Source organism: Petaurus breviceps, unplaced genomic scaffold (assembly GCF_028583685.1).
Source record: "Petaurus breviceps papuanus isolate PSGF00001 unplaced genomic scaffold, PetGlider_PUasm1.0 90734, whole genome shotgun sequence".
Taxonomy (NCBI): Eukaryota; Metazoa; Chordata; class Mammalia; order Diprotodontia; family Petauridae; genus Petaurus; species Petaurus breviceps.
Window position 1 is genome coordinate 12849172 of NW_027187327.1, and position 25579 is coordinate 12874750.

At 37.4% G+C, this 25579-nt stretch overlaps 1 protein-coding gene across 1 annotated transcript in view; it reads right to left on the reverse strand.

Annotated features, from left to right (window-relative positions):
• Positions 1 to 5753: 5753 nt before the first annotated feature.
• KCNQ5 (potassium voltage-gated channel subfamily Q member 5) overlaps positions 5754 to 25579 on the reverse strand; it is a 702120-nt gene continuing 682294 nt past the window's right edge. The window contains exons 12-14 of the mRNA XM_069067031.1: positions 16943 to 17074; positions 12803 to 12929; positions 5754 to 10571 (exon numbers count right to left, since the gene is read on the reverse strand). Coding sequence (XP_068923132.1) covers positions 9612 to 10571; positions 12803 to 12929; positions 16943 to 17074 — 1219 coding nt within the window. The 3' untranslated portion in view covers positions 5754 to 9611. The remainder of the gene's footprint in view (positions 10572 to 12802; positions 12930 to 16942; positions 17075 to 25579) is intronic.

The following is a 25579-nucleotide window of genomic DNA, read 5'->3' on the forward strand; positions in this document are numbered from 1 at the left end:
CAAAGAATGTGTATATATGATTTAGTACATTCTGATTTTTCAGACATCCTGCTTGTAATTTAATATAAAACTAACTAAACTAAAAAAAAAGGAAAAACTGATAAAAAAAAAAACAAGCAATCAATAAACAATAACACTTTCTTCTTCTCAAGTTATTGCCTTCACAACTTCCTCATAACCTCCTTTTAGCCTACACTGGAGAACATCTTCTGGAGAAACTGCTCTTTCTGGGGTTCTCTACTTGGAAAGTAGAAGATTGGTGACTAGTTTTCCCTATTGTAGTTTCAGGAAAGCTCCAGTGATGATTCTTTTAAGCCCTTTTTCTTTTTAGAAAATTTTAAAAAAAATTTTGCTTTTTGGAGGGGATAAGCCCTTTTTCTAAAGGCTCCTCCTCCGAAAAATGCCTTTCACTTTCCTCTTTTGAGTCTTGGAACCAAGAATCATGATCAAATCAACTCTGCCATTGTTCCTGGATGGGGGTGTATCGATGCATTCCCCTAATCTGTTCCCTACTGTCATCCCTTTAATTTAGTATTCACCTTCTTAATTTAGTCCTTCCCTGACTACCACTCTTCTATTTTCTCCTCCTTTAGAATGTAAACTCCTTGAGGGCTGAGACTGTTTTTACTTTATTTGTGTTCCCAGTGATTAGCACAGTGCTTGGCACATTCTTTCAAAAACAAAACACACTGCCACAATAGAGTGGGCTCTTCAAGAATAAAAATCTATATGTGGGAACTGAATTTTACTTATATCAATCTTTTCTGAACCATTATTGGGGATGAGTTCTATGTTAATGCTTCCCATCCCCTCTTCCCCCAAATATTTCATAATCCCTTTGTTTTGGCTACCTAAGAAAATAAGATATTTCTACCCAAATAATTTTGCCCATGATGAGGGTTTCGTGTTGAAACAGAAAATGACGCTTATACAGGGATGAGGTTGTGCAAACACTTTGTGGGTAGGGCGGAAAAACCTTTTTTTTTTCTTGTCATTTTTTGGGTTTGCAGTGAATGAACTCACAGAAAATGGTAAAGCTTATTTGACTAGAGAAGGGGAGGGGTATCAGTCACAGTTTGAGTAGTCTTAACCCAGTGCCTTGAGGGAGTTCTGAATTTATGGGGCTTAAGTGCAAGGTCTGAGAAGGCCATACTCCACTAAGATCTGCAGTGATACCATGATAAATTCCTTTAGTTGCAGCAGGTCTTTTCTAGGCTTCTCTTAAAATTTCCCTCAAGGAAAATAAGATGTTGAATCTGAAATATCTTAATGTTAATGAATTTATCAATTCCTGTTCCACCTGAGTGATTTGACTAGAGAAATTCCCAAGTGGCTTGTTAGGGAATTAAAAGGGTCCGAAAGGCAAAGTAAGAGGATGGGGGAGGGGCCTTGAAGACCTTTACCACTGCAGTTTTATCTGGTACTAGCTCTATTCTAGATAGATTGTTCTTTGTCAGCATATGAGACTCATGTCACCTTATCAAAAAAATTCAAAATTAAAAAAAATTCAAAGAAATTGGGAGATAATTTATCTCCATAGTACCTTAAAATTTTTTTTTTTTCCATAGTACTTTTTTTTGTATTGTCTGCCTTCGGTGCTTTGCCACTCACTGCCCATAAGATTCATTTGGACAGGTCACCTAATGTTTCAGGGCCTCAGCTTCCTTATTTGTAATGAGAGGATTGACAGTGTGGTTTTGTGGCTGGAGTGCCAACCTCAGAGTCAGGAGGACCCTGGGTTCAAATCCTGTTTCTGAGATGGCTTTGTAATTGTAGACAAGTCATTTAACTTTGAAGTGCCCTAGGCACTTCTGAGTTCAATGTGGCCTCTGATACTTAATACCTGTGTGACCCTAGGCAAGTCAAAGAACCTCTATATGCCTCAGTTTCCCTATCTGTAAATTGGGGCTGATAATAGTCCCTATCTCCCAGGGTTGTTATGAGGATCAAATGAGATAAAAATTATAAAGTGTTTAGCACAGTGTCTGGCACAAAGTAGGCACTATATAAATCTTAGCTGTTGCTGCTGCTGCTGCCTTTTGGGGTTTATAAGATGCTATTTGGTCATTATTTCCTCTTTGCTGTTTCTGTGCTCCAACATAGCTCTCACAACTATCAGTTAAAAATCTCTAAAAATACCACTCTCAAAACTGTCTTGGTAGTTCAAGGAATTGTGGCACACTGAGAATACTTAGAGAGAATGAACACAAGGTTTTGGGGGCATGCTCAATGAAGGGATGAAAGATGTTTTAAAATCTTATTACTTCACAATTATTTTGAGTAAAAAGGATCTGTATATATGTATATATATATATTTTTTTTTTGGATGGGGGAGGGCATTATAAGGATGGAATAATTCCTTAAAAGTCATCTTTGCATTGTTTTGGTAGGAATTTGCACAACAATTTTACTCAATATAGCCCTAAGTGCTTTTCATATCTAAGAAAATGAAACAAAACTCAGTTCATATATGCTTTAGATGCCTTATGTTTACTACAGTCTATTATTGTATGTGTTTTATGAAGTCTCGAGTTTTTAATTTTTTGGGATCATAGGGACCTTATAGGTCACCTAGTCTAATAAACTTATTTTAAAAATTAAATCAAAATTTTGAATTTACAAAAAGAAATTTTCTTTCTCTCCTACCCCTCCCTGGAAAAAGAGAAAAAAAAACCCACTTGTAATAAAGACAACATCTTTATTTTAAAGACGAGGAAACTGAATTCCAGAGAATTTAAATGACTTGACCAAGGTCATATAACAAGTGTCAAAGTTGAATTTGAACCTAGGTCTTTCTGACTCCAGGCAGCTAGGTGGTACAGTGGATAGAGTGCCAAGCCTGGAGTCAGGAAGACCTGATTTCAAATATGGCCTCAGAAACTTACTAGCTGTATGATCCTGGACAAGTCATTTAACCCTGTTTGCCTCAATTTCCTCATCTATAAAATGAGCTAGAGAAGGAAATGGCAGGCAAATGACTCAGTATCTTTACTGAGAAAACACCAAAATGGGGTCATGAAGAGTCAGACACAACTGAAATGAAAGAACAACCACAAAACTTCCTGACTCCAAGTTCCGTGCTCTTGGATATTGCTTACCGCAGAATATTGCTTTTTCTCCAGGTTCTTGTTTACTTCTTTCATTTTGCTTTGTTTTAAAAGTCATATGATGTCATGGATAACTCATAATTTAATTTTATATTTGTTGCCTTTAAGGAAGAAGCTGGATTATCACATTCACATTCAGTTATATGCCTATCAAAACAAAAGTAAACCTCAGCATCTCCCACTTTGTTCTAAAACTAGATCCTAAATATTTTCTATTAATTATAGATTGCCTCTCAGGTAAAAGATAGGAAAATCTACCTCAGAGATAATATAATAGCATTAGAGTAAGGAGAACTGCTCCTGTGAGGGTTATCTATCAGTAAGTAAGCCTGGTAGCTTTTGGTTCTCTGCTATATTTCTCCTAGGATTTTTGAAAATGATCAAATTGTGTATTCTTTTTTTCTTCCTTCCTTCCTTTCTCTCTCTTTTCTTTTTTCTCTCCCTTTCTTCCTTTTTTTCTTTCTCTTACTTCCTCTTCTTTCTTGTTCTTCTTTCTCTTCTCCCCTTCCCCTCTCCTATTTATAAGATAGAGAGAGGAATAAGGAATGGATCTGTGACTTCATTAGCACAGGGCAGCAGGTCTCAAACTTTTTGGTCTCAGGACTCCTTTATAACCTTTTTTTTTTTAAAAGCAATCGGGATTAAGTAACTTGCTCAAGGTTACACAGCCAGGTGTTTCTGGGTGGGTGCTAAGTGTCTGAGCCCAGGATTCGATCTCCAGGTCTTCTCAACACTGGAGCCAGTGCTCTTACTCGCTGTGCTACCTGGCCACCTCTCCTTTATAACTCTTTAAAATTATTGAGGATCTATCAAAGAGCTTTTGTTTATGAGACTTATATCTCTTGCTAGTTGTTGTATTGGAAATTAATAAGCCTTGGTATTATTAGCAAAATTACTAGTAAAATATTAACAAAATTTGATCTCATGGACCTCCTGGAAGGGTCTCAGGGACTTCCAGTGGTCCTTGAACTAGACTATGGGAATTACTGGCCTAGAGAACTGCTGGATAAGGAAACTCCCTATACTAATTCAGGTATACACCTTTTTTTCTTTGCAACTTTAAGAGTTGCCTCTAGGTATAAGACTAATTATTGAGTCTTAAGGGTGCTGAAGAAAGTGATGTTAGTTAATGCTTATTATACATCTATCCAGAGGAGGATACTGCTTGAGTGCAGAGTAATAATTAATATTACTTTAAGAGGATATATGATGATGATAAATTTGATAAAGTTGTTGATGAATCTGAATTTTCAGCTCCTGTATTCTATCTTATGGCAGAACTGTGTTCAGTCTGAAAGAATCACTACATTTATAATAGCAATGAAGAAAATGATATTAAATGGAGGAAAGAATAATGTATAAATACATACAGATGCCATTGGGTCATAGATTTAGAGCTGGAAAGTGACTTCAGAGGCTATATAGTGCAAAGCCTTATTTAACAGAGGAAAACCTAAGTCTAGGTAAGGTAATTCAACTCATCCAAGGATACCTAGATATTAAGACCTGTGTGTTAATAAAACCAGGATGTGAATGAATACAGGTTTCAGCTTTGTATCTTGTGTGCTTTGCCCTAAACTATGTTTCCTCCCATTAAGTTCTTCAATTCTGTAAACAGATGGTGCTTAGCTACCAGACTAAGCCTCTTAAAAAAGGCATTTTGCTGCCGATTAGGTGCTGTTATGGAGACTTGGGGGAGAGGGGAAAAATTAGAGAGGCATAAAGGTGTAGTGGGAAGACATACAAGACCTAATAGTTGGTTCATGTGCTCAGCAAATACTATTACTATGAAGAATTTCAAAGTAAACTTCTTACCAGCAGGTGAATAAAGTATTATTCATTTTAAACTAATACAATTTTGCTGCAAAATAAAAAAAAAATGCTTGCCTTAAAAATAGTTTTGGGACCACCAAAGACTTAGTGAATTGACTGTTTTTGTTGGGAGTTGGAGGGAGAACTGTGATTTTATCTGTGTGGAGTGTCCCTCTATGAATGCAGAGTGACTTCTGTAATTTGTAGTCTCAGAGACTTGTCTCTGAGAGATTGTTACTTGTCCATAGTCACACAGAAGGATTTGAACCCAGGTTGTCCTGATTCCAAGGCTGGTTCTCTTCACTACAATGTAGTTCATCTTATCAGTTGAATAAACTACTATAAAATATTCTTTAAGACTTTGACTATGTGGCCAGGCATGGTGACCTACAATCCAGGGAGGCTGAGCTTGGTAGATTTCTTGAGCCTAAGAGTTCTGAACTGCTATGAGCTAGGCCAGTCTGGTGTCCACCCTAAATTCAGCATTAATAAGGTGAGCCTTGGGGTAGGGGTGGTTCACTGGGTTGCTCAAGGAAGAATCCAGGTCAAAAATGGGATAGGTCAAAGCTCTCTGACCAACCATTGTGGGATTGGTTGGTATAAAGTTGCCCATGTCGGTGAGATAGAGAGACTCAGTCTCAAAAATAAAAACAGAGTTCATGTGTAAGATTGAAACGACCAGTGAATTTTACCAACCATCCAGTCAATTTAGCAGAAAAATCTTGTCAAATTGGTTGTAGAGATGTCTTTAAATGCTTCCATTAAAAAAGCAAACCAACATTTGACCCTTAAATGATAGTGAAGGAGGCAACTAGATTTCAACAGTCACCTGAATTGGTTGTGATATTCCTGATTTATTTGTTCTTGAGAAAAAGACAATTCCATTGTCATACATGAATTTTAGAAATGCTCATTGAAGTGCACACAATTATATTAAATAAATTAAGTTACTCTTAAGAGAACACAAGCATGTTATTTAAGGCGAAAATACCAACTTTTGTGAGATAACTTAATGTGAATGACCCTTTCTTGCTCCTGTTAAATGAAAGGAAGGCCTAAGAGTAAACTCATTAGTTTAGCTGCCCTCTGCCCAATTCTCATCATAAGTCTAAGTTCATCCTCACTAACTAGCCAGAGAATTGGGCTCTCTAAGCCCAAGTTTCTCCTTTCCATTCACTTCCTCTTATCTGCAGATTTAGAATTCTCTGACCTCTGTGGGTATCAAAGGAAACCAAGGAAGGCACCTTAAAACACAAATAAAAACAAAGCCTTAAAAGCCTGATAAAGTTTGTTTGAACAATATTTGAAATCTGCCAATTGGTTCAGATGGACAGAGGTGTAGTATTCCAACGAGAGATCTGAAATGTTTGAAAACCTTGGTCAGAACACAAAAGTGGTGTTTGTGATCAGATACTATCATGCCCAAATGGACATATAGAAGCAGGTAGGAAAATTCAAATTTAGAAAAAGTCAAATGGTTACTCAGTGCTTGGCTAATTGTGCTTCGAGACACCCTGTGGAATTTCCCAACTGGAATTTGTCCCAATGTAAATCTGGGACCATCACCCACTTCCCATAGGATCTGTGGACAGCAATACATTATATATAATCCTACAGGATGCATATACTTTCACATAATAAGCCTATCATGTAATATCCAATAATTCTTGTGTAAAAAGAAAGATGGAGGCAGCGGTGATCACATATTCAAAGTAAACAGTTCAAGTTCTTCACAATACAGTTTACAGAGCTTAGCCATGATTAAGACTGCTGGGACAGATGATTTTTTTATTTTCCTTTTTCTTAAATGAATTTTAAAATCTAACCAGGTCTGGTCCTTGGGTTAAACTCATAGGCATGTACAGATTATAGGCCAGATGTGCCGGCATACCTGGCTTGGGTGCTATACACACCTATGGTCAAACCTGAGGCCTAGGCAGGTGTCCCCATACATTCATAATTCTTGCTGCCAGTGGGGGTTTGATTCAGGACAGATTGTCCAGAAATCAGTGCTACCTGAAAGTTGTGTCTCCTTTTTTTCTTCTCCTATCCATTAATATGTGTTGATTGCTTATTTGTTAATAACTCCATTAATATTGAGAGCCCATTAAGTATATGGAATATGTGAGGCTTAAGGTAGGGCAAAGGTCTGACTTGGTTGTAGCCTGGTTAAGGCTAAGCTGGGGTTTAGAAGTGAAATAGGGACAGGAGGTCTATGAGCAGTTCTTGAAATGGGAAAAAGTAGATCCAAGTGAGAGAAAGAGATGAAGGGGCTAGGTAAGAAAGCCTAATTGTGAAACCCACATGTTGAGGGAGATAGTTGGTTACATGGAATCTAAGAATTTTATGGAAAAAAAGATCTTAGACACAGACTGAGGACAATCCACTTATGTTCCTCTGGCCATTGGCCTATCCTCTTCCACTGCTGCTCTAAGGACATAGCTGCCATATACAATGACTGTTTTAGGGAAACATTGATTTGTGGAATTGAGTCTACAATTTGGAGAGACCAAAGCATAACCTGTTTCTGAGTGTAAGTGTGGCTAGAAGTAGACTTAGCCCAGCTGTATTTGGAAGCATATTGGAATGCTGTTAGTGATACCCCTTTCTTGCCCTTTGAATTTAGTTGTATTATGATATGTTGGGACAGATGGTCAGGGATTCTTCCTGCAACTTTGGATGGCCTTACTACATTGGTTTATCACAGGCAATCAGTGCTTCCTGGCTGAGACTAAAAAAGGGCTGCATTTTTTTGTTTTTGGCTTTTTGAAGGGGGGAAGTCAGGGCAATTGGGGTTAAGTGACTTGCCTAAGGTCACACGGCTAGTAAGTGTTAAGTGTCTGAAGTAGGATTTGAACTCAGGTCCTCCTGACTCCAGGGCCGGTGCTCTATTCACTGCATCACCTAGCCACCCCAAAAGGGCTGCTTTTGCGCTCATGAAATCGCTTTCTCATCTTTACTTTTCCTTTAAACTCTCTGCTAGGTTTCTGTTGCATTATGCATTTTGATTCTCAAACCCTTCTAGCCCTGGTAGATTTCTGACTTTGAATTTTCATAGCAGAGGATCCAAGCTCCCAGGTTCAGGGTGGCCTTCTTATACATTACATAGATCTTTCCTTGGTGTATAAAACATGGAGGCAGCTTGCATTTAGACATTTATATGGAGAATGATTAGAAAAAATTACTCTCTGGGCATTGAAGAGGGGTAATTAGTAATATTCAACAATAAAGAGACTACCAAATGATCTTAGTTTTTTTCTGTGAAAAGGGAATGATTTGAGCCCAAAGTGGTGGTGCATACCTATAACCTTGTAGTTGGGGAGATTGAGGCTGGTGGATTGCTACAATGCATTATGCTAACTTGGTGTCCAACTATGGCAGACACCAAAATAGTGGGCCCCTGACAGTTGGGGGGCTCTTTCATCTTTTGATGTGCTTCCTGCTATATATTTTTCATTGGTTTGTTTTGCTTTGTTCTCTCCCTCCTTTGGGCCTTTTTTATCTTTCTGGGGGTACCACTATTTTCCTGGTTGTTTCATTTCATTCACTTCTTGTCTTACTTCAGGCCCATTTAAATTCTCCATCTCTCTTGTGTGTGTGCATGTTCTACCTGTCACTGTCAGCTTGTGGGAAAGAGACAGCTCCCTTGGGAGAGGAGGAACAATAGGGCCTATATCCCCTTTCCTTAGAGGCTCCGCTGTTAAAACACATTAATCTCAGAAGAGTTTAAAAGCAGTATTGGCGTGACTTGGTGAGAGGCTATGCCCCCATAACTGAAATAACTGGACCATGCAGCAGTCAGACCAGTTAACTTTGGCCGTCTTCCTGGCTAGCCTGGGTTATCCTATGGTCGAGTGGGTTGATTGTGCAGAAGCCAGTTGTTGCTACAGCCCCAAGCCTGGAATCAGCCAGTTTGGTTGGCCACAGATGATTCAATTATCAAGGAAGAGCTTTCTCTAAACCTGATATCCCCAAACACTGGGCCAAAATGCTTTTCCCACTGACCCTGAACCTTTTCATTTTACATTTCATAGAAAAAGAGAATGTTCTTAGTGCAAAGAACAACCTGAATGTGGTGTGTAAACTCATTTACCCCAACACTGTTACCCCAGTATTACCGAAATAAACATTCTAAACCACATTAAGGGATAAATGATGGCCTAGGAATGACATGTCTATCTTGTGATGGTAGCCATTTCTAATATTCCCGGGTAAGCTTTTCATGGTAACTTGCCAGCAGCTGGAGACAGTCTTTTGGGTTATAAACATACACAATGGCCCAGTTTTGAAAATAATATTTTTGTATTTAACCATGAAGCAAAAATGCCTTAAATTTGATGATGTTTACTTCCATACTTTCAAAGTACAATATCAATTTTTGTAAATGCTCAAATTTTTCCTTTTTTCATCTAGCCCATATAGCATTAGCTGTGTAAGATTTTTTTTCCTTCAGGATTTTAACCTCTGGTACCTTATTATTAAATGAATGGGTTAATGTAGGTGTACCTTGGAATTTCAGCCATCTCTGAAACATGCATTTTCATGCAATTAGAAGATAATGGGCTCTTAAACTGCCTTTCTTATTCTTCCTGATTCTCATTATTTTATCTTTTAAAAAGGGCTTTCAAAATAGTTCATGCAATGATATGTATGGCTAAAGGAAGTGCTAAGCCTAGAAAGAAAATCAAGAAATTATTTAAGTTTGACTTGAGGCAAGCTGAGTACATCTGGACTTTCCCCTGCCTTACAAATGCTTTGAGATGATCTTGACATTCCAGTCCTTAGAGAGTCAGAAGAAAAAGCTGTTTCCTTGGCAGGCTGAGAAATGCTATCCAAAGTCTCAGTTTCTGTCTCTTCTAGGCCCACTTCTTCATCAGTTATAAATAAAGTGGACTCTCTCCATTTGGGATAAAACTCTTGGCTGCCTCTGGAGCCCCCTGAGTCACTACCCGAAAGCTGCACATTCAGTTCCTCCGTTGATCTGATTAGATTTTGTACAGATAATGATTTGCCCAAATCTTTCTGCACTGGAGGGCGAACAGACAGCAGGGTCTCTCCTCCCATGTCAAAGCTTTTTCTCAGGGAACGATCCTTAGTTGGGTTTGACTGTATAGATGGAACGCTTTCTTTTGAGGCAACGAGGCAGGCAGTGACATCAGAGATACTCTCCTGCACCGTGGCAGGGCTAATCTGTATGGGCTCAGGTTTGGGGATATGTTTGATGGCTGGGAGAGGGGGAATTTGTAAGGTTGTTGGGGCCACTGGCTTGGTCACCTGGTGTATTTGGTTTGTAATGTTGTTGGTGACCACCATTGCCGGTCCGTCGCTTTGACTCATTGGCACCGGTGTTGCTTGGCTATGCATAGTTGGGCTGAGAGCATAGAAAGTCTGAGTGCTGAACTCATTTGGTGTAAGTATAAACTGCAGGCCTCGGGAGATGTTGGCACTGGCCGACCTGGATAAGCAGCCACTAGTTTGTGCGGAACTGGGCAGATCTTTGCTGTCCACAGGACTTTGATAATCGGATGTTTGTTCACATTCAAAAGGTGGAATTTGAAATGAAGCCAAAGTCAGGGCTGATGCAGAGCCTTTCCTTAGGACTTGTTGATATATGTCTAGTAGGCAGTCCAGTTTTGATTCTATAGACTGTACCTAAAAAGCAGAAAAATGGTACACATGAGTATAACATGTCATTATAGGATTGTAGATTTAGGATGAGGGAGGTCCTTGTGGCAAATCCCCTCATGAGGAAACTAAGAACAAGAGGTGGACCAGGAGTGTCGATTGTGTAAATTGATGCAAGAATTTTTAAAAATGATTTTTAATAATTTTACTATGATTTACTGTAATTTCTCCTATATGTGCATATATACTTTAAATAGAATTACAAGTAGATATTATAATTTTACTTTAAAAAAATTCAATTTTATTTTTAGTTCTAAATTTTCTCCCTTCCTTCTTCCTCTATTCATCAAGAAGGCAAGAAAAATAAAGTTCATTATAAATATGTAGTCATACAAAACAAATTTCCGCATTAACCATGTCAAAAAAAAGAAAGAAAGAAAAAAGAAAAGAAAATATGTTTCAATCTGTACTTTAAGTCCATTAGATCTCTATCTGCTGGTCAATAGTATGGTTAGTCAGTGAGACTTTAGTACAGTTAAGTCACTGAATCCTTTGGAACTCTGGTTGGTCATTGTGTTAATCAGAATTCCTAAGTCTTAAGTTGATTATCTTTATAATATTGTTATTACTGTACAAATTGTTCTCCTTGTTCTACTCACCTCACTTTGTATCAGTTCATACAAGTTTTCAAATAAAAACTTCATCCTGCTATCTCTGGTATGTACAAATGCACTGTGCCAATGAACGGACATAACTTGGTCCTTCAAGGCATTCTTAAGTTCTGGTCCTTCTAGTGTTAAGTGGTTTGCACAGTGTCACACAGGCAATCATCCTAGAAAAGCCCTTTGATTCTCAAATTGGGACTCACCCTAATGAATCACAGGGCCTTCCAATTTAATTCAGTTAGCATTTATTAAACACAGTGCTATTAGGTACTGTTCTAGATCCTGGTGTTAAATGCAAAAAAACCCAAAACAAATCTGAACATTGTGTGCCATCAAAGAGCTTATATTCTACAGGAGAAATCTCCTTTATAATGTGGGAACTGCTACAGAAGTTTAAATGTTAAATCTGATACTTCCCAGCTCTGTGATATGGGCAAGTACTTAGTTTCTCTGATATAATACGCTTCTTCAAAATACCATTGATAATACCTATGTAATGTATATAGTACCTATGTCATGAGGGGGTTGTGTAGTTTATATGAGATTATGTAGGCAGGACGCTTTGAAAACTTGAAAGAGCTTTAAAAATGCCAATTATGGCATCTTTTACCCCCTCTGGCATTTAGTATATTCTTAATCAATGTTTATTGAATTAAAAGAAGTTTCATTCTAGAAGAATTCTCCTATAGAATTGTTCCTTGAGGGCAGACTCTTTTATTAGGGAAACATCCAAGAGTTATATGACAAATAGAGATAAAATTTCAAAGGTTGACATTTTTAGAATCCAAAATTAAAATGAAGATGTGTCAAATTACTTAATGAGAAATAAAGCACAATTATATGATATAGCAGAAAGGATGCTGGACTTAAAATCTGGAGGCCTAGTTTCAGATATTGGTCTCCAGTTTAATAGTTGAAGACATTTAGCAAATCACTTAATGCATTTGTGTCTTAGTTTACCTATCTGTAAAATGTGCATAATAATATTTTCAGTATTTACCTTACAAGGTTGTTGTAGGAAAGACATTTTTTAAACCTTAAATCACTATTCAGAGGTGAGCTATTATTGTGATTATTACTATTCAGCCAACTCTATTTAGATTATATATATATAAATTATATATAGAAATATATGTATATATTTATACAGACATATATATTTCAAGTTAAATTATTTTGGCTTGGATTATGTGTTTTTATTTTACATATGCAGACAGAACCTGAGAATTTTTCTACTAGCTGTGCATTTATAATTAAAATAAGTTTTTCTTTATTAAAAAAAGTATGATGATAAATTGAACCAAGCTAGTGGAAACTAAAACAGAAGAAATCAGGCCTTTGCCTTTCAAAAATGAAAACATGCAGTGGTTTCCAACTCAGATTATTTTAACCATTGCAGTGAACTATTATATTTTTTATTTGTATATATCCTAGAAAAAATAATATCTATACACAGCTAATATATTTTTCCATTTTATTCCTGATGGGTTTTATCTTTCCTTCTGGATGTGTTACCTGAAATATACCTGACCTCCTATGATAGAGGCAGATAGACAAGACAAAAGATAGCTGCCAAGGCTAGCTGAAACATACCTGTTTCTCAACCTTGACCACACGGCCTAGCATGCTGAGGTCATCCGCAGTTTCCAACTCTGTAGTGTTTTTCTCTCGGCTCTTCTTATCTGATGTGATTTGCCCTTTTCCAAGAATTTGATCAACGCTGTCAGAGAACAAAATCAAAATGAGTATGACTTCTAACAAAAGAGGCCTTGACACAGTCTGGTGGGTTAAATGATTTGAAAAGAAAAGGGAAATACAGTCATTTAAACATATATTGGAAATGATTAAAGAAAAAGTTGACCTTGTTCTTGTTGGTACTTATTCTAAGAGATGTATAATTTTACTCACACCTTTTTCCTTCTTCTTTTCCTTCCTTCCTTCCTTCCTTCCTTCCTTCCTTCCTTCCTCTCTTTCTCTCTCTCTCTCTCTCTCTCTCTCTCTCTCTCACCAATGCAGGTGGGACTATTGTTCCTTCATGCTAAAGACACTCTTCCTTGAGTTGCTATGGCCAAACCATACTCCCTCCTCCCAGCAAAAATAATCCAAACCAAAAAAAAAAAAACCCTTTACCTGGTGGCCAACATCTAGTGACAGAGCTTTCCAAATTTAGCTATATTGGTTCCCAGATGACAGATACAGAATCCTAGAATCATGGTTTCTACGAGTTGAGAAACTTCCAAGGTCATCTAGTTTAGCCCATCTACAACCAAAAATCCCACCAACATATATCCCTCATTGGTCATCCAACTTCTGATTGAAGATCTCCAAAGAGGGGTAGGGTAACTCACTAGCTGTTGAGTTTTATTCCACCTTTGGACAGTTATAATCATTATGAAATCTTTCCTGCCATCAACCCTAATTTTGTCTTTTTTTTCAACTTCTAAGCTATTGCTCCTAGTCCTCTTTGGGACCAAGTAGAATAAATCTAATCCTTCTTCTGTATAAAAGTCCTTGAAATAATTGCAGAATACAACAGTGTTTCCCACTCTCAGTCCTGTGTCTTCTCTCTGACTGGTACCTTTATGTCATCCCCTCAAATTTTCACACCATCTCTTCTGAATGAACTTCAGAATGCCTTTCCTGAAATGTAGGGCCCAGAGCTAAACATAATACTTTAGGTATGACCTGACCAGGACAGAATTTAGGACCAGCTTGGTGCAGTGGATAGAGTGCTGAAATGGGAGTCAGGAAAACTTGGATTGAAATTATACCTTGGACACTTCTTAGCTTTATGATGCTTGATAAGTCACTTAATCTCTCTTGGCTTCAGTTTTCTCATCTGTAAAATGGGAGAGTTGGACTCACTGACATCTGAGGTCCTTTCCAGCTAAATTATAATTTTAGATTTGGCTCTTTTAACAGCCTACATGGTACAGTGGATAGAGTTCAAGGCCTGGAGTCAAGAAGACTCATCTTCATGAGTTCAAATCCAACCTCATACACTTATCAATTGTGTGACCCTGGGCAAGTCACTTAACCCTATTTGCCTCAGTTTCCTCAACTGTAAATGAGTAGGAGAAGGAAATGGCAAGGCACTCCATTGTCTTTGCCAGGAAAACCCCAGATTGGGTCACAGAGTCAGACATGACTGAAAAATGACTGAACAACAACTATATGTATATGTACACACATATACAATATATATGTGTATATATACGCACGTTTGTATATATACATATATACACACATATGATTTATGTATATTTAATGAGAGGTGGCATGGTTCAGTGGATAGACAACCAGCCTTTGTCAAGAGGACCAGTGTTCAAGCCCTTCCCCTGAGGAGTACTAGCCAGGAGCAAGTCATTTAATCTTTTTGTGCCTCTGGCAACTAAGACTTTAAATTACTGATTATTTGCGGCAGCTAGGTGGTTCATGGCTAAAACACCAGTCTGGAAGTTAGGAGGACCTTAGACCAAATCTAGCTTCAGACACTTACTAGCTGTGTGACCCTAAGCAAGTCACTTAACCCCGATTGCCTCCAAAAAAAATGTGTTGGTTACTCGTATAGAGTTTTCATACCAGAAATTCTCTACAATAACGAAATCATAGGAACCACAACCACAATAACAAAGTGTGGGCACATGGAAGAAAGCTGCCATAAAGTAAACTGTATTTTGTATGTTAACATCTTTGTTCAACCTATCCTACAAGAAGATTATTGTGATAAAAAGCATTTTGGAAGCCTTAAAGATCTACAAAAAGATGTATGATCACTATCACCATCATTACTGTTTCTATGTTTCATGGGTTGCTAGTAGAGGGAACACTAATGAGGGTACAGATTCATTTGTGTTATTATTTTTAGAAATACCCTGAAGAGAAGGTTATCAAAATTAAAGTTATGATTATTTTATATCTTGAGAAAGGCAAATTTTGTGTGGCTTTGTATGAGCTAGTGATTGATATAAAGGGAAATGATTTGGTGCCATAAAATCTTTTTTTCCCTCCCCTTACAGTATAAACAATTTCGATATAAAATAATGTAAATTTCTTTTTTTTTTTTTCAAAGCAATTGGGGTTAAGTAACTTGCTCAAGGTTACACGGCCAGTCATTATTTCTGGGTGTGGTGCTGAGTATCTGAGCCCGGATTTGATCCAGGTCATCCCGACACTGGATCCAGTGCTCTTACTCGCTGAGCCACCTGGCCACCCCTAATAATGTAAATTTCAGTATAAAAATTTAGGGAGCTAGATAGCAGATACTTTTAAAGAAAAGCTTGAAATAATTTATTTACCTGGGGCGAAGTAAAGTGAAGAATTAGTACAGTTACTGGGTCATAAGCTCCTTGAGGACAGTTAGTGTCTTTTTGCATGGAGGGAAAAAGTGCTAGCCTTGGAGTAATGAAGATCCGAATTTAAATCTTACTTCTGATACTTGCTGGCTCTGTTATCATGGGTTAGGCTGTCTGAGCCTCAGTTTCCTCATATGTAAAGAATGACTGATAATACCTGTAGTATCTCCTTCACAAGGTGTCTGTGAGGTTTATATGAGGTTATGTTTGCAAGATGCTTTGAAAAACCGAAAGCTACAGAAATGTCAATTATTATTACTATTCATATTAATTTTTGGCATCTTTCATTCTGCCTGGCATCTAGTATGTCTTAAAATAATGTTTATTTTATCCATGTTAAAAACAACAACAATAAAAACTTGCTTCTATCTTAATTGTGGGTCGAAACTGAATTACCTGAACAATTATCTCAGCTTTCTGTTTTGAAGGCCATACCTACCCAAAGCCAAGTTGTTTGCAAGTTTGTAAGCTTCTCCATTCAATTAATCAATCTATCAATTGATCAGCAAAAACTTACTGTGTTCCAGGCACCAAGTTAAGTGCTGGAGAGCACAGGAATTGTTTTCATTCATTTTTATATCTTTCATAGCTCTTAGATTAGTATTTTCATAGTATTTCCTATATTTACTGTTGTTCAGTTGTTTTCAGTTATGTTCAATTCTTTGTGACTCCACTTGGTTTTTCTTGGCAAAGATCCTGAAGTGGTTTGCCATTTTCTTCTCTAGCTCATTATACAGATGAGGAAGCTGAGGCAAACAGGGTTAAAGTGATTTGTCCAGGGTCATGCAGCTAATAAGTGTCTGAGGCCAGATTTAAACTCAAGTCTTTTTGACTTCAGGCCCAACACTATCCACTGCGACAGTTAGGATTTGTATGGTTGTATAGAATGGGAAGACCAGTTTAGATAAGGAAGAAAATCATGAATAAAGGTATTTCTGTAAAAAAAAAACAAACCAAACTTTTTTGAAAAGGTGACTGTAGATTCCATAAGAGTGATCTCATATTAAATGTTCAACAAGATCAATTTGATAATATTTTCCTTTTTAGATGTGATGGGGATCTATGTGAATGGAATCCTTACTGCATGCTTTAGAACAGGGACTGCTTTTCATTCTGTCCTTGTATTCCTAGACCCTAGCACAGTGCCTGGTACATGGTAGATGTTTGATCAGTGCTTGCTGAATGGATTATGATATCCTCTGAAGAACCTTCTTACCTTCTGGGAGGTTAGTTATGTCATTACAGCAACAGTTCTGGTAGGACTTAGTGGTAGAGCTTTTGATAGGGTGTCTGGTGTGGCCAATGTTTTGACCTGAGGAATAAATCTCAGGGATAGTACATATGTACATTCCAACTATGAAAAGAACCAATTACTTACCGTGTTTGAAGACTCTTGATTCTACAAAGCATATCCAGATGTCCAGCAGAGTATTGTTCAATAACATCTTTCACATCATAGGGACGTAATGTCTCTTTAAACTTCCTTTTTGCAACATGAAACTTCATAATTCTGCAAAAGAAATGTATTTCCAATGACTCAGTCCTTTTGGTTAAGGAAGTCACTGAAGTTGATGTAAAAGTGAATATAACTGCAATACTTCTGAGATTCCCTCCAACCATGCAGACCAAAGTATTTCCATCTATGACTTGCCACAGGTTTGCCACAAGAGGTCCCCAAAGTGCTAGGAGTCTTCCCCAAATTGTCTAGCCATCAAAAAAAATCAATAATTCAACAAATCATTTTAAAAAATGTTCACCATATCATTTCTAAAAAACACACTTTTATTCATATTTTTTGTTTTTCATCATCTACATTTCCTAATGTAACCCTCCTCCAATGCTTCCCAGGGAGAAATCCCTTATAACAAAGAAAAAAAACTTATACTGTCCTCCTCCCCCCCCCCCCCCAACATAACTAACCAACATTGCAGAAATAGTTTGACGTTATATATAGTGTTTCATACTGCAGAAAAGCTGGGGGTGGGGTGGATGAAGGAGGGAATGGGGCATTCTCATACATCTTCTTTGGGGCCAGTCTTGGCCATTATGATTCATACCATTCAGTTTTACCTTTTTTTGTTGTTCTTTCCATTTATATTGTTGTAGTCATTGTGTAGGGCAGCAAGGTTGTGTGGTGGATAGCTTAGATCTTCCTGGGTTCAAATCTGACCTCAGACATTACTAGCTGTGTCACCCTGGAGAAATCACTTTAACCCTGTTTGCCTCAGTTTCCTCCTCTGTAAAGTGAGCTGAAGAATATGTAAGTCCTCTCATGCTTCTCCATATTGATCAATTCATTATTTCTTAAGGCACTATGATATTCCCTTATATTCACTGACCATAACTTGTTTAGCTATTCACTAATGAGTTCACATCATTTCCAGTTCTTTGCTACCAAAAAGTGCTGCAATAAATATTTAAGGACAATATGGGGTCTTTCTTTTTATTATTGACCTCCCTGGGATATATACTTAGCAATGGAATCTCTGGGAAAAGTGAATATTCAAATATACAGTTCAAGTATTATTAGCTCCAGTTCATAAATGAGAAAGTCAAGACCCAGGAAAATTAAATAATTTGACCAAGGTGGCAGTTGCTTTAAGTGGCAAATCTCAGCTCTTTTGACTCCCAAGTTCAGTGTTCAATCCAATATACCATGGAACCTAAGATTAATTTGGACTAATTGGATTAAATATCCCAGGCCTGTCACCTTTTGATTCTATGGGAAAAAAAAACCTGGGAAACAGAATTTAGAAGTCTCTAGTTCTACTTTTAAAATTAAGGCCAAAATGTAATCCTGCTTTTTTTTTTTTCCCAAGTGATTAGGAAAGTTGAAAGGTCTAGACCCAATTCCTAGAGATAGCATCGATTTAGAAACTGTTCCTGTGGTTGAGGTGGCCTTTTGTAAATCTAGATTCCAATTTCAGAGATGCAAGGGTATATTCAGTGTTCTGTTTTGTTGTTAGACTTAGAGAAAATCCTTTAAAGAATAGACAATTCCTTTTGTAAGAACAATAATAATAATAATAAATACTCTAAGGTCTGTATCTCATTTGATCCTCACAACAAACCTATGAAGTAGGTGTTATTATTATCCCTGTTGCACAGAGGGTAAAACTGTGCATTGAAGAGGTTGTGTCTTGCCCAGGGTCACACAATAAACAAACCCAATAAATAGATATCTGAGGCAGGATTTGAACATAGGTCTTCTTGACTCCCAAGTCTAGTTCTACTTGCCATTTAGCTTCGGGGCACCCCTCCACCCATACCCCAGCTAAAGACAACTATGTGGTAGGCCAATAGTTTCTTATAATATACTAATATGACTACATTTTTTGGTCTGGGATTGTAATTTCATTGGTAGCTTAAAATAGAGCAAATGAGAGCCTAGTAGCTTTCATGGGCCATGGCACTATAGCCTCAAACTATCTCTGCTCCTAATATTACTGTATGATAGCATTCAGACTACCAGTCCTGTGGCCCTCAGTCCTTCTCCAGTCCTCTGCCCTTCTTCTCTCCCTCAGATATAGATCAGAGGATGTGTGAGGTTGGGTAAACTTCCCCATGGTCACAAAGCTAGAATTATGAAAGGCAGTTCCTGAGCAAGCCTTTTCTGACTCTCAGACTGGTCCTCTACTACACCATGATGCCTCTCATGGCTTCTTATAATTTAAAAAAAAGTTCCTAAAAGCATTCAAATATTAAGATAGGAGATAAAAAAACAAACTACAGCTTAAACCAAAATCTCACAAAAAACAAATCTATCCATGGGGAATGTGTACATACACACACGTAGTATTGCATGCAAGCATGTATGAAAGCACATTTGAATGTGGAAACTTGTAATACAAAATAGATTAAATTCTCCCAGGGACTCAAAATGGGTAGACTGTGTTTAGTTAATTGCCAACCAGGGAAGAAAGATCCAGAGCTCAGAAAGCTATGTAACAGCCCTTCTGTTTTCAATACATTCTTTATCAGATGAATCATTTGCTTTTCTGTCTTTTATAACAGAGAAATTGTGGCATCAACAACTTCTAATGTGTCCATGCTGTCTTTGGGATGGTCTTTTCATACTGAAGAGCTGAAAATTTAGCGTACACATTCAGTTCTATAATCTGTATCTATTTGCCCCTTCTTCCCCCCATTATTTTTTCCTCTTTATCACAGATTCTTTTCTTACAGAAAAATTTAAGTAATTAGAAGATTGCAGGACAGTTTGTTTCAGTTTAACTGTCATTTTGTTATTTGGTATGGTGATGATGATGATAGTTAATATTTATTTGGCGCTTAATGATTTTCAAAGTGCTTTAGATACATATTCATCTTATTTGAACCTTGCAACAGCTATTGGAGGTAGGTGCTATTATTATTCCCGCTTCACAGATGAGAAAACTGATTTTAAGAGAGGATAAGTGACTTATCCAGAGTCACACAACTAGTAAACATCTGAGGAGGCATTCAAACTTAGGTCTTCCTGACTACCAAGTTCACCACTCAATCTATGAGTCCACCCTACTTCCCTATCTATCTGGCTTTTCCTTCATAATTTTTGTAGAAGCTGACTGATTTTGACCATATTTGGCTTACTTCAAAGGGTTTCGAGATACTTGTCTGACTTTTGGTTGATTTGTGGGTCAGGTTATCATCTTGAAACAGCTGAAAAAATGGACTCCAGGAAAAGTTTTCTAGTGGGTGTGATTGTACTGACTGAGGGCCACAGGACTGGGAGTCTGCATGTCATCACACTGTAATATTAGGAGCAGAGATGGTTTGAGGATATAGTGCCATGGCCCATGAAAGCTAGTAGGCCTTCATTTGGTCTATTTTAAGCTGCCAGCTATCACCTAGTCATAATATTTCATAAAAAACATTAGCTAATTTAATTTTTATTGCGCATAATTTAGTGTCTGTAAGCTAGCCAAGACTAAAGAAAAAAAAAACCCATGGTTTATCATTGTAATCAATATTATTATGTCAAATGTAAGGCCATGAAGCTGGCAGGTTTTATTATTTCTTTATGACAAGATGATGAAAAATATGCAAAATGGGTTTTAAAATGTCTAATGGGCCACCAATTTGATTGCTTCACAGAATACTGGCTTTCCAAGTGGCATAGACTGCCACGTTGATTTATCAAAACTAAACTCTTCAACATGGGATTCATAATGTTCGAATAATGTTTGAAACTGAGCATAGGAGGCAGACTTACTAATTAAGGACTAACCATTCTTTTTAGAAATGGAACATTTTTTTCCTGTTCTTGGAGGTGGGAATGGAGGAGGGGGCTAAAAGATAACAATGACAGTAGCTGATATTTCTATAGTCTTGTAAAGTTTGCAAAGGGATTTATGGACATTATCTCTTTGTAACCTATGAGGCAGGTACTAGAAATCATAGATTTAGAACTAAAAGGTATCTTAGAGGATCCAGTCCAGTCCTCTCATTTTACAGATAAAGAAACTGAGTCCTATAGAGGTTAAGTGATTTGTCTAATATCACACAGGTAGCAAGTGGCAGAGCCAGGATTTGAACCCAGATTTTCTGATTTAAAGCTTAGTGCTCTTTCCACTGAAACCTATTGTTTCCCTTAACAATAAACAGTCAAAAAGGCATGAAGCAAGATAAGAATCTTCTAATTAAATTAAATACATTTGAGAAAACAGAATGGATTCATAAAACTAGCTAATTTTCTATTAATTAGGGGCGGCCAGGTGGCTCAGCGAGTAAGAGCACCGGCTCCAGTGTCGGGATGACCTGGATCAAATCTGGGCTCAGATACTCAGCACCACACCCAGAAATAACTGGCCGTGTAACCTTGAGCAAGTTACTTAACCCCTATTGTTTAAAAAAAAATTTTTTTTTTCTATTAATTTAGAATTGCCTTACAGAGTATGATGATTCTCTGTATTCCCCCAGAGAAGATCAAGAAGAAAGAGATTTACACTCCTAGGCTCTGCTAGAGAGGGTGTGTGCAGAGAGGTGTATGCCATAGGGTAGGTTTCTAAGTCGTGCAGTGATTCTCAAAATGTGGGCTGGGGTGAACCCCTGGGGTGTTGAGACTTTCAGGGGGTCTGATGAGATAAAAACGATTCAAAAGATAATACTAATATGTTATTTACCTCTTAAAATATTGTTCCCTGGGGGCAGCTAGGTGGCACAGGGAATAGAGCACTGGCCCTGGAGTCAGGAGGACCTGAGTTCAAATGTGGCCTCAAACACTTAAAACAAAAACTAGCCATGTGACCTTGGGCAAGTCACTTAACCCCAATTACCCTGTCTTACCCCCTCCAAAGAAAAAAAAAGTTCCCTTTTTCAATTAACATGGAAGGAAAATTCTAAGACTGAATTTTCTTCATATACTTTGACCAAAACAACATAAATAGAATACAAAAGCAGATATGGGAATCTAGCTGTCTTCTGTTAAGCCAACCATTAAAGAGATATGCACAAATATGTAAAACAATGATATTTTTCTGACTTAATTTTTTTGTTTTGGAAAATATAGTTATTTTTCACAGAAATGTTATTTATGTTAACATATGAGTTTATTTTTGTCTAAATGAATTAATAAATATTTTAAAATTTATTGGTTTTAATTTCTAATATGGCAAATATCAATATATCTATATATACCACAGAACCAAGATTGCTTTGGGGTCCTCAGGTTTTTCTTTTTTTTTTCTTGGTAAGGCAATCAAGGTTAAGTGACTTGACCAGGGTCACACAGCTAGTAAATGTCAAGTGTTTGAGGTTGGATTTGAACTTAGGTCTTCCCGATTCCAGGGCTGGTGCTCTATCCACTGCGCCACTTAGATGTCCCCTAGTCCTCAGTTTTCAAGAGTATAAAGGGTTCCTGAGACCAAAAAGTTTGAGAACTTCTAGTGTAGCAGAATGTTTTATCTTAGATTCTTTCTCATTGGAGGTCTTCAAGGAAAGGCTGGATGATAATTTCTTGGATATTTTAATGACTTCATAGTCATTTAAATGTACAAACCAGCACATTTTAGTTTTCATTCAAAGGCCTGAGCATTATTTGTAATAGGTACTTCTGCTACAAGTTATAGGCAATCTCAATAAAAGCCTATGTATGAATGGGCTGGGGTTTTTTTTTTTTAGCTCTATTCTCAAGAGCAGAGTGAGCCTTTGGAGGTCCTCCAGGAGCAAAATCTACAATGAACTTTCCAGAAAAGCCCAACAAAAAATAACCTTTACTTTCTCTCTGCTCCTCTCCACCATGAACTACCTAATCCACAGCAAATATCAAAGGGGTAGGATCCAATAATTTAGGTAGAACTAAAAGAAGAACCCCAATTTTTCCATATCTTAAGCTCTGGCTTGTGAATTCAAAGCCTCCTATGACTTGACTCCCTCCTACTTTTCCAGATCTTACACTTTATTCCTCCTCTTCTCCCCTATTTAAATATTCTTTGATCTAGTGACACTGACTTCCATTCCTCAAACAAGACACTCCATCTCCTGACTCCTCTGGGTATTTTCATTGACTGCTCTTAATGTGTAGAATACTTTCCCTCATCTCCACCTTCTGGCTTCTCTTGCTTCCTTCAAATACCATATTCTATTAGAAGCCCTTCCTGATCCCCCTTGCCAGAAATGTCTTGTCTATTGATGATCTCCAATTTATCCTGTATATAGCTTGTTTTCATGGCATTGTTTGCATGTATCCTCCCCATTGGCCTGTGACCTCTTTGAGAACAAGGACTATGTTTTACCTTTCCTTGTATTCACACTGCTTAGACCAGTACCTGGAATATAGTCAGTGCTTAATAAATGCTTATTGATTTACTGACAAAGCAGATTCTATGTAGAGATTAAGAAACTAGAAATAATTATATTACACTAAAAAGTCACAACTATCTAATATTAATCTGAAGGAGGCCAATATGAAAAAATAGAAAGAACAAACTATTTCTTGACAGCCCAGTGCCAAATAGGGCAAAGTGGATACAGTTGTGGGCCTGGAGTCAGGAAGACTCATCTTCCTGAGTTCAAATCTTAGCTGTGTGACCCTGGGAAAGTCAATTAACCCTGTTGGCCTCAGTTTCCTCATCTGTAAAATGAGCTAGAGAAGGGGATGGCAAACAACTCCAGGATCTTTGCCAAGAAGACACCAAATGGTGTCACAAAGAATCAGACATGACTGAAACAAATGAATAAAAGTACCAAATATGTACAGATAATTAATAGGGGAAATTGTCAGGGGAAATAGGGACTATGGATAGGTTACTAAACACATTTTACACTGACACAGAGTCTAACCTAAATGACCATAAAGCATGATGGAAAGAACCATGTAAGGAAAAGTCTCCAGGAAAGGAAATGGAGTCGGAAATATTTGCAAATTCTATAATAGCAGCTACTATTTAATAAGAATCTTTAAGGTTTGCAAAGAGCTTTATGCATGTTAACTCATTTGATCTATGACCTAAAGTTTCTCCAAGAGGTAATGAAATATATCTATCTGAGTTCCTATATATTTAATTCATCCCCTAGTGTAGGGGTTTTTAAGCTGGGATCTGTGAATTTGTTTCTTTTCATCTTGTGATAATTTCATTTCAGCATAATTGGTTTCTTGTTATTTTATTTTATGTACTTAAAAAGATGATTCTGAGAAGGGCCCATACACTTTACCAGATTGCCGGAAGGATCCATGATACCAAATAAGTTAAGAACCCCTGACCCAATGACAAAAAGGCAACATGAACTAGTCTAGTAGCATAGTGAGCCTCTTTCTTCTTTAGAGAAAGGAAGCCTTGTCACAGTCTCCAAAACCTTATGGATTGGAGAAAGCCCATATTTAAAAGGTTTGTGTAGCTTGTCCTTGACTGTCTCAATTTCCTTCCTATCTCTTAATACTTGTTGGCCATGCTACTTCATTCCAATATTCTTCAGGGCTACTTAAAAAATTCTTTCTCTCTATTCCTCTCCTCTAATCACCAAAATGTGTTATGGGATCAGAGCTTAAATGAGATCATGGAAACTATCTAGTCCAGTTCCCTCATTTTATAGATGAGGAACCTGGAAGTCAAGTGATTTTCTCAAAGTCACAAAAGCAGTAAGTATTAAGAGACAGGATTTGAACATAGGTCCTCTGACTTCAGACTTAGTGTGTACTTTCTATTGTACAACCTTGCCTCCTTTTTTTGTTATTCAATCCAATTTGGCAGCTCATCCTCCACAAAAACCCTGTTGCAGTGATTCATCTTGGTCTTGCAATGAATCTGGATTCTCAGAGATTATGTAAGAGAATCTCCTGCTCTAAAGTTCTATAAAGTAAGAAAAAAATCTGAGCATTTTCCAGGGGATCAACTCCTCTGGAGAGGTGACCTGTCAACTATTTCTGCAATTGATGAAGCTCCCACCAGTTCAGCAGCTGCAATGAATGAAGACCTGGAAAGGAATTTTCTTAGCTCCAAGACCTAGGACCCTATTCAAATGGTTTTGTATCACAAACAAATATTATTTTACCAGTAGAAATAGTAATAATGAATAAGAGCTAAGATTTCTATAGTGTTTACTATATGGTAGACAATTTACAATTATTATGCCCATTTGATCCTCACAACAACCCTGGGAGGTAGGTGCTATTATTATTATCACATTTTACAGATGAAGAAACTGAGGCAAGCAGAAATTAAGTGACTTGCCCAGGGTCACATAGCTAAGTAAGTGTCTGAGGGCAGATTTGAACTCAGGTCTTCTTGATTCCAGGTACAGCATTTTATCCACGGCACCACCTAGCTGCCTCTTAATGACTTAATGAAGGTCAGCTGAAACCTGCTCTATGCATCACCATTATTACTGTTATTATTGTAATCCTGTGAACTTCTTGAAAGTATGGACTATCTTTTTCTTTGTCTCCCTATCACTTAGTTCCATGATTTGCAAAGAGATGAACATATAATAAAGGCCATTTATTTGTTCATTCATTCATTCAGTTATAGATTATGTCTGCTGAAGATCAAACCTCATTAACTGTGGAGAGGTTCATTAC